Genomic DNA, 10,183 nt, shown 5'->3' with positions numbered 1-10,183 from the left:
TCGGTCCCCTATCATTTGGAAATACCTTCAGGACCAACTTTTTCGGCGTGTAGCGGCGCAGCTGGACGCGTTGAGCATACGTCTTGGGAAGATGCTGCTGGTATCGCCTAGAGCTTCCGTGGCTTGTCGTCAGGGAGTCGTCCGACATCAATGAGACTGTCTTGATTCGATACTTCAGTGGAGTTGACCTGTGTCTCCGTTGGTGTCTTTCCAGAGAGGAGATAGCACGCTTGTGCGAATTGTCGGGAACCACGGATTTGCTCAACGCCGTATTCGGTCCAGAAGCGTAGCAACTGATGATAGGTGCTTGGCACAGCCCGAATAGTATGCAGCCAAGTTCGCCCCATGATGAGGTTATACGACAAAGGGAGCTTGACGACCATGAATTGCACATCCACTGTTTAGTAGCCCACCCGAACGGGTAACGTGATTTTCCCCAACGGGTACTCTGGATTTGCGTTGAAGTCGAATAATGGATAAGGGGCCGGAGACAGGTCTAATTCATTGAATCCGAGTTTGAGGAAGGTCTCGTAGTACATGACCTCCGAAGTACTTCCCTGGTCTATGAGGATGCGTTCGACGGTAAATCGATTCATGTGTAGTTCAATGACCAATGGATCAATATGGAGGAGCGTTGTGTCGATAAGATCGGAATCGTCGAAGATGATACTCAGAGCTTTGTGGGGCTGTTTCGCTTGTGGGCGTTGCTTTTGGGGGGCTGAATGAATTGAGTTTATGGTACATGGCATTGGAAGGCTGTATATCATATGTATAACGCCGAGGGGAGGTGACTCCTGCCGAAGGGCAACAGTTTTGATTGTGCTCTTCCGGACGTGTTCCTGGAGCCGACCGTCTTGCACCAATTCCTCGATGTGGTCTTTCAAGGCATAGCAACTGTCCGTATGATGACCATGATCTTTGTGATATTCACAACGCCTGTCTCGCGTTCTCGTGTCAGGAGGTCCCACCATCTTGGACGGCCATTTGAAGAACGGAAGATGTTGGATTTTGGTCATAATCGAGCTGATTGGCTCTGACAGCTTCGTATATTTCTTGTCAGCGCGCTTTGTGCGCCTGCTATCGACCTGCAGTTGCTCATTTGCCTGGTGCGAGCATTGATCACTGGATCGGCGAGAGTCCCGTCTGCTGTCTCATTTAGCCTGCTGTCGTGGTTCAGGGCTCTGAGGTGGTGCTGAACATATTAGCTGAGCAATTTCGGGAGGGGCCGTTTTGTTGGTCACGTGTTTGGCTTTAACCCATAAGCCGTCATCTTCCACTTTGCAGTATTCCTCTACATTCTTCATCAGCCCCCAGACTGCTTTGGTGGTTCTTCTAGTCAAGGAACCGCGGAGGGCACTATCTGGATGTAATCCCATTTTGAAGGCGATGATGGCCATGGAGTCGTTACAAGCATCGTCAACAAGATTAAAGCATTCCTAATATCGTGCCAAATATGCTCTTAGTGTTTCTCCTGGCAGGATTTGCATTTCCCAGAGAGAGTCGGCTTGCTTCGGCTAGACTTCGTTGGTGATGAATCTGGCCCTGAAAGATTTTTGTAGTTAGTGGAAGGTTTTGATCGAATCTGGCTCCAGTTTATAATACTACCTGACTGCCAATGGTCCCAAACTGCTAGGAAATATTCGGCACATGAGGGCCTCGTCGTCTCCATGCAATGTCATGGCCTGCTTGTAGTGGCGGATGTGGTCGGTGGGGTATGATTTGCCGTCATACAAGGTGAACGACGGTGCTTTGAATTTCTTGGGTAGCACAGCCTTTGCAATCCGTCGTACGAAGGGATCGTGGTGGTCTTCGTCCGAACTGTTCCTTCTTCGCTTGTGCATTGTACGGGGACTTTCTTCGGAAGAACGGGTGGTTTCGCGTAGTCCCTTCTTCCTAGGCACTGGGGATAATGAGTCGGAGTCGCTATCAGTGTCTTGTCGCGCTCGAGGTTGTCGACCACCTGCCTTCGGAGGTCGTTCTGGATTTGGGGGCGCAGCTTCCTTGAACTTCGCCATTTCCAAGGCCAAATCTTCACGAAGACGTTCGTTCTCAGCGATCATGTGTTTCTAACCTCTGTTCATTTTGCTTTGCTTGTTCCATGATCGCCTGCATTGTCTCGTGCTCCGAAGTCGAGGGTGAGGCAAAATTCAAGGCACGTCTTGCGGCGATAGTCTCTGTTCCAAGCAAGTTTGTTGAAGTGGTTTCCTCTTGCGATATAGGGTCGACAGTGATTGTCGGAGGATCTTCCGTCACGCTCACCATGGATGTGCTTGAGTATTCCCACAGACGGCGCCAATTGTGGAGAAGTGGTTTGAAAATACTCTTCTGATCTTGGGGAACGCTCGTGATCCTCTTCCGGTCACCTGAAAAGGAATATACACTCTAGCGGGGGTGTGAGAATTAGCACTCCGACGGACAGGTCAGTAACCACACTCAGGAATATTTATATTCTAAGTTAAGCACTACAATTCTCACATACCTTTCTTAGTTTGTTGTTCCTTTATTTATACTTGTTTCCTGGGCCTCATGGCCAAGCCCACTTGTCGCTCTTCGTCCTCTTATTTACTCGGCTCCATGGTTTAGTATCTGTTCGGCCCATCTATTATACGCGGCATCCTTATCGTGCAGAGTAGAGCTGTGTAATATATGTCTTCTAGAGTATGCTTCTGATTATTCCAATTATTCAGCTCCCACAATATATAAGGAAGAAATTATAAATTATCATAAGGTTGGCCTAATCTACACATTAATATGCCTCTTATTTTGTTTTATTTTTTGGCTTGACCTTGGCCATAACATTGTGATCATGGGTTTATTAGTCAATAAGGGTCGGTATTGGGCCGGATTAAAAAAGACATTATCTAATGTGTCAGGATTTTGTTTTTGGCCAAGTTAGCGCAACGCTAAAAGTTCAAGTTTCACCCAAATGAACTTACCCACAAACTGTCTCTGACAGGCCAACAAATCAGGCTTCAATACCTTAGATTCAGCCCTAACCCAAGCCTTATGTGATCCGGTCTACGGTACAAACTTGGACCAGGTAAAAGTAGGGTGGACCGAGCATCTCTAATGTTAATTGACATTTTATTTATTTAAATACTATTATAAAGTATTTTTTTTATCTGTTATTTTTTTTATATTTATATTCTAATTATGCTTTTTATTTTAGTTATTTATTCAAATACTATTAATTTTATAAAATGCCACATCAACAACAAATATGGAAGGAAATAATTCTAAAAATTAAATATGTTTTGCCTAACTTTTGAAGGCTAGTAACATGTAACTAATGAATGTAAATTAAGACAAAATGCCTAATTATATGCCTAGCACATTATAGTTGAAAAAGTGAATTATATTAAGTATTTTGACTAACATACATTATATATATAGCAGGTTAGAGATACTCTAATCAACAGGGTCCTTCCTTACAAGATGTGATAATTGAATTTAATTCTCATTTTTTCGAGATAATTCTCTCTTTATTCCTTTCTTACTTATTGTTAAAAAAAAATTCTTACACGTAGAGACTTGCCTCACCGTTGGATAAGGCACTTAAAACTATTCTACTATTGAATTTTCATCTCAAAATTCGATAAAATCAAATCAAAGATTAAATTCTCTTTCATTTAACTCAACCGATTCTTGTTTGATCTAGGCGGTTTGATTCGTTCATGTTGTTATTGTTGTTGTTGTCTTTTTTTTTTTTTTTAAATTCTAATTTATTATTGATAGTTAGTTTGTTCATTAAATTGTGCTTTGCCATCAAATTTGTGCCGCAAGACTAGATTATTTTACCACTCTATAAATGGAAGTTTGATAAGTTTCTTTATCAAATTCAAATGGAAGAAATTGAATAATAGTATGTATGGATATGGTTGCTACAAACAACTTTTGCAATTGTTGAAGAAATTGGGCAATTGAAAAATAGAATTTAAGAGTGTTGTAGAGCGTTAAATCTCACATCTGCAGGATCTCTTGCTCTAACATTTGTCAAAAAGAGGTTTAACACTCTAGGACGCTCTTAAATTTCATTTTTTAGTTATCCCATTTTAGCAATAATTGCGAAAAGCTTATTTGTAGCTGTTATTGACATATGTGCTATTACTCAATTTCTTTGATTTGAATTTGATGAAGGCACTTATCAAGCCTCTATTTATAGAATGATAGGGTAATCTAGCCATGTGGCACTATTTCTAGGGTTGAGCAAGGAATTTGTAAAATCTATAATCCGATCCGGTCCAGTCCAATCTGGTAGGTTTTATTCCATATAAAACCTAAACCCGCATAGTATTTTCTTTCATTGCTTTTGTTTGTTGGTTTTTAATTTTAATTTGTAATGGTCTAAATACTTATGATGGAACCAGTTTTCTTATGATTGTTTAAATTCTAGAACATTATGTCGCTATTATAGAAAGGCATGTTACTATTGTGGAATTAATATGATCCTATATTTATGTTTTTATGAAATTAAAATGTTCTATATATATATATATATATTTTGTTATTTAATTTTGTGAATCCATGGTCCTAAACTGATCAAATTCGTGCTTAAATGGATTGGTTCGGATTTGTTCCACGATTTAAATGGATTGGATTGGTTCCAATTTTTCAGGAACCGTAGATAACAGATTGGTCCTGGTTTTATCCCAATTTGAACCAATCCGGACCATGCTTATCCCTAACTATTTCGTGCATGATTGGCTGTCATTAGGGTGTGCAAACTATTGCTAAAATTGCCAAAATGGTCATAATTGCACCAAACCAAACCAAATTGTGTTTGTTTTTTAGTTCTGGCGGGTGAGTGGGTGGGGATTCTGGTTGTGGCGGGTAGGCACGATTGGCAGTTTCGAATAGTAAGTCAGCCGACCTGACCTGACCCAACTCGACACTAGTTTATTTTTATTTTATTTTATTTTATTTTATTTACATATCTAGCAACTTAGCAAGCTATCAAACCAGTTGTAAATACATTCATACGCACACAATTAATTCCGAACTAAACTTAATTCACCTCATTCAACTCTCTGTCTCCCTCTCATTGCTCCTCACCTTGCCGATCGCCACTGTTGTAGCTAGTGTTGCCGATTGTTGTCGCCGCCACTAGCTCTACCGATCACCGTCAATCGTCTCCTCTCAGATAGCCTCCGCTCGCCGATTTGGTAATTTTCTTTTTCTTTTTCTTTGCTCTCTCTCTATTTTTTACTATGCTATCTTTGCTTTTGGCTCTCTATTTCATTGTGTTTCTCAATTATTTTTTTCTTGGTTGACCTGATTCTATTTATTGTGAAGTAGGTTGAAAATTTCTTATATTTGATAAGCATTTGTAAAAAAAAATAAAAATGTACTGATTTAACTTAAAATATTTGTTGGGTGTTTGTTAAAATATGAATGTGGGGTGTTTGGTTAAAAATAAAAAATAAAAACAGAAAAAAAATGTACTAATTCAACTTAAAATATGAATGTAGGGTGTTTGGTCAAAATTTTAAAGTTTTTAATTTATTTGCATTTATAGTTAAAACAGCTCAAAATGAGCTTAAAATGATACTTTTTTAAGCCAGCTAATTTGTTTTATCAAGGTCTATTTTACCAAACAGGACCTTTAAGTGCAGTGTCATTGAAGTCTTACAATTCTTAGCAAATTCAGAATGCTAAGTCCGACAATCTTTGATTTGGTCAGTGTCATTGTGTTGGGGATATGCAAAGTGTGGAAAGAGCTATATGAATTGATTTTTGATATTGTGGAGACTATGTTCACTACAACAAAATGCACCTTTGGCGACTACTTTTGGTGACTAAAAGATATTTAGCCGCCAAAAGTTTAATTTTTGGCGACTAAAAATTAATTTAGTCGACGTTGGTTCAAGATCTAGCTACTAAAATATTTTAGTCGATAAATATTTATTATTGGCAACAAAATTCAAACTTAGTCGGCAAAAATTCCACTTTTAGCGACTAAACCGGATATTAGTCGCCGTTTGCATACATTTTAGGCTACAAAAAATAAATTTAATAAGCAATATTGCTTTTTCCCGACTAAAATGGAAATTAGTCGTGAAAGAGGACATTTGGCGACTAAGACTTTGGTTGCTGTTCAGTGATATTTGGCTACCAAAGCAGTTATAGTCGGCATAATTGATTCCTTTCCCGACCAAAAATGAAATTAGTCGCTAAAGTTTGAAATGTCAACGCCCGCCAATTCTTTTATTGCTACACGCGCATTGATTTGTTTGGCAACACAACTTCCCCACAGTATATCACACACACCTCACCAAACCTCAAAGAAATCACCCCCCTAACAGTAACCTACCGTACGGGTGACATTGCGAAGGCCACCGCTACCGCTACCTGCGCAAATCACCACCGTCACAGCCGTACATCACAGGTTCTCTCTCTCTCTTTCTCTCTCTCCGCGCGCTTTCGCGCTCCCGCGCTCTCCTTCTCGGTCTATCTATGCGTCCGTCTCTTGCTTGAGCTCTTTCACTCTCTCGCTCGAGCTCTCTCACACAGTTTATCTGTCTGTCTCTGTCTCTCTCTCCCCTTTTCTCTATTTCCCCTTTTTCTACATTGTTGCTGTAGGGTTCATTCAAATATGTGGCTATAATTGATTAAAAATTTCGAAGATGATGTTTAATATGTGTGTGTCTGTGTATATATAATGCTTTTTACAGGAATTGCAGCTTCTCTCTCTCTGTCTTGATCGACCTCTCTCACTCACAGTCTTTGTCTGTGTTTGTGGCTCTCTCTCTCTCTCCCCCTCCCTCCCTCCCTCCCTCCCTCCCTCTCTCTGTTTCCCCCTTTTCTGACATTGTTGCTTTAGGGTTTTTTCAAAAGTTAATGTATGTGGCAGTAATTTATTAAAAATTACAAAGATGGTGTTTAATATAGGAACAAATCATATGAATTTTTATGATCCTGTCATCTATGAGCTGAAAAAAAATGCAATTGTCTTAATGTGGGGTTAGGAATTGCAACTAGCATATAGAGAAAAGATTCACATGTCAACTTTGACGCAATTACACTCTAAAGAAATTCTTGCAGGTTCAAAATGACAAACCCCTCCCTTGAAAATTTCCCAAAGAAAAGAAAATAGGATAGAGGATGCCTTCCCAGTTTGACACTACTAAATGGAGGTTTAGCAAACAATACTTTATGCGAATATGAGAATTTTTTCCCTCTAAAATTGAATGAATACGACGTATATTTCTTATCTTGGTTGGATCTTAAGACATGACTCTCCCATCTCCATTCCTCCAAAACAAAAAACAAAAAAAAAAACACAAAATAAAAAATAAAGAAAGGAGAGGAGAGGAGTACGATACAAAAACATTAAAGTTGTTTCATTTCTGTAACACTAGTTTCAGAGATTAATCAATAACTTTATATGAAAACAAATTTTATTTTGTTTCTAGCAATTGTGATAATTTCACATGTTACACTATCAACATGTCGGTTCCAATACCACAGAAAACCGACTTCGTTTTTTTTAGTACCCACTGTACTCAAAACCTTATACTACTATGCTCTTAAAAGCCTTAACCCAATCACTTGGGGACACAAGTATGCAACTAATGTTTCCTTTTAAAAGAGAACCACATAATCTTACTAAGGGACAGAAAAAATACAAGCTACATAAATGACCCTTCTAGTTACTCATGTACATCCAAGCATGTCTCTTGAATCTTTCAAGACATTTCACATTGAAAGGACATTGGCTTAACGTTACTATCAGTAACTATACTAACTAGAAAACTTTGGTACTTCAATGGTATTTTTGTGTCATAGACTCAATAGTGTGAAAAACAAAGGATGTACCTCAATAATGTGTTTCAGAATGTTCTCAATCAGTTCATATGTTATAAATGAGCTTAGTTCAGGTTTGGGTATTCAGCTTCAACCAACATTTGAACTCCTCCCAATCTAACATTACGTAATTCTACCAAATGTGAAAAAATATGAGATTAGCATACCGTGTTTCCACAATAACTGGCTGAATGGTAAGTCTCAGATACACAAGTTCCAAGAAAACTTCAAAACACATTAAAATGACTTTTGACTAGTTTCCAACCCTTATGGAGATTAATATTTATGCAGAGGGATCCCAAGTCCCCTTCAAAAATTTGGAAAACTCAAACTAATATGAACCTACAAGGAGGAAATAAGAAAATATATTAATATTGCAGCCTCAGATTTTCCACTCATAATATGAAGGATCCATCCGAGATGCTTACGTTCTGTAACGATTAAAATTGATAAACACACTTCACACCACTTAATAGAACCGTACCCTGCAATTAGCTTCACGAACAGTGGCATACAACCACAACAGCTGCCAATGATTCTACAAATGAAATCACAAATATTTTTAGTTTGATTTAACCACACGTTCATTTTATGACAGCACCTAATTGAACCATTCCCAATAATTAGCTTCACTACAATGATCTGCAGCTAAGGTTGCTGGTTGTAAATCTTGCATTAGTTCCAAGCATTATGCTTGCGCACCATCAAAAACAAAAAATGTGAGTTAAAGTAACTATATATTTAAATGATGCAAACAATTTTAACTTTTTGCTGTCACCTTGGTTGGAATTATTCCAAAAAAGACACTGAAATGAACCTGATACTTCCAAACCATTGACCATAAAACATCAATTTGAAGTTTGTATTGGTTTTTTTCACCTTATTTTGTATTTAAAGTTTGTTTGGTTATTGACTTGACCAATTTCAAACTTTGTCACCTTAATTTTGTGCGTAAAGTTTGCTTGTATAGAGTATTAATAAGTTTTCTTCATTTTGGATAATACTAATTTTCTTTTCTACGCCACCAGTATTGCAGTCCCAAACTTTCATTTTTCCTAATTGATTTCCAGAGTTGTCTGATGCAGCAACTCTTGTGTTTCCTCTTTTTTCGCTTTCCTTTCTTCTCGTCCTTTTTTTTTTCTTTCTCCTTTCTTTCATTTCTTTTGCTTCCACTACGCAGCAAATCAACTCCATGTTGTTGTTGTTGCTGCAACAGTCTTTCCCCCTTCTCCATCACCGTAGTGGCCAACAAACTCCCTATGCTCCTTCATCCTATCACCATGCACCGAGAATGAAAGAAAAAAAAATACTCCTCTGCAGTATTACATTAGGAATTCAAATATTTTAATACCATTGTATACTTTTCATTACTTTAATACTTGTTCAAATTAGAAATAAGAGATAGTATCACATTCCTTTGCCATTGATCATCAACATTGCTCTTCCTTTGCCATATTTTTTGACCAGCATGTTTGTTCTCACACAATAAACCACTACCTTTTTATTATGATCGTTTGATTTATGTCATGTATATAAGAGTAAGATAAAAAATAGCTCTTCAGATTAAACTAGTTTGGGAAAGTATAGTACACTAGTTTATAAAAAATTCATGATTAAAAGGGAAACTATAATACACTAGTTTTTTTTTTTATCATATTAGGATCTTAACATAATCAAATGTATAGAAGGTGGTGAATTTAGCAATTCCATTTTTTTAGGAAAATGCAATGGATTTTTCTATAATTATATATTTTTCTTTCTTATTGTGTGTGTGTATATATATAATGCTCTGTCTACATAAGCAGGAGAATCAATCAGTAGAATTATTGCCACTGAACAGCAGCTAGATCATTCAATCTACACTACATAAGGTATCGAGTTTGTATCCTGAAATTTTTTATGAAGTGCGTATATTTTGTTTTAATATTATTTATTATTTCTTTATGCTCTTTATGGGTTGGTGATGGCAAATAACTATTAACTTATGTGATAGCTGCCCCCACTGTGATCATTGGATATGAAAATAGGAGGTGGGTAGATAAGGGAGGAGGAAGTCTTATTTCTAGTTTATAGAGAAAGAAACAATGAGAAAGGTTTGTGCATATACTATTTTGTGCAGTGCACCTTTTTGTTATTTTTTTTTTTGGGAATGTAAATACAGGCTCTGAATTGTACTGAATGAGGTTCTTAAGATGAAGTTATCATGAATATTTTGTTTTGCTTTGGGAAGTTCATACTTCCTGAATGCATGCTTATTGAAGTTTGGGAAGTTCATACTTCATGATTTATGTACCGAGGAGTAAAGTATTTGTGTAATTTATCCATTCTCTGTTGGTATCAAATTATTTAGTTGTGCTTGAGAAGAAATAGCATTGTGACA

At 37.6% G+C, this 10,183-nt stretch overlaps 1 protein-coding gene across 1 annotated transcript; it reads right to left on the bottom strand.

Annotated features, from left to right (window-relative positions):
* Positions 1–401: 401 nt before the first annotated feature.
* On the bottom strand, positions 402–971 carry LOC145797654 (uncharacterized). The gene has a single exon (XM_082885048.1). It carries the CDS (start codon positions 969–971, stop codon positions 402–404), a length of 570 nt encoding a protein of 189 aa, XP_082741174.1.
* Between the last annotated feature and the right edge of the window lie 9,212 nt (positions 972–10,183).

This window comes from Camellia sinensis, chromosome 8 (assembly GCF_055761805.1).
Source record: "Camellia sinensis isolate YWXY chromosome 8, ASM5576180v1, whole genome shotgun sequence".
Lineage (NCBI taxonomy): Eukaryota > Viridiplantae > Streptophyta > Magnoliopsida > Ericales > Theaceae > Camellia > Camellia sinensis.
This window is presented reverse-complemented; position numbering and strand designations above follow the sequence as displayed.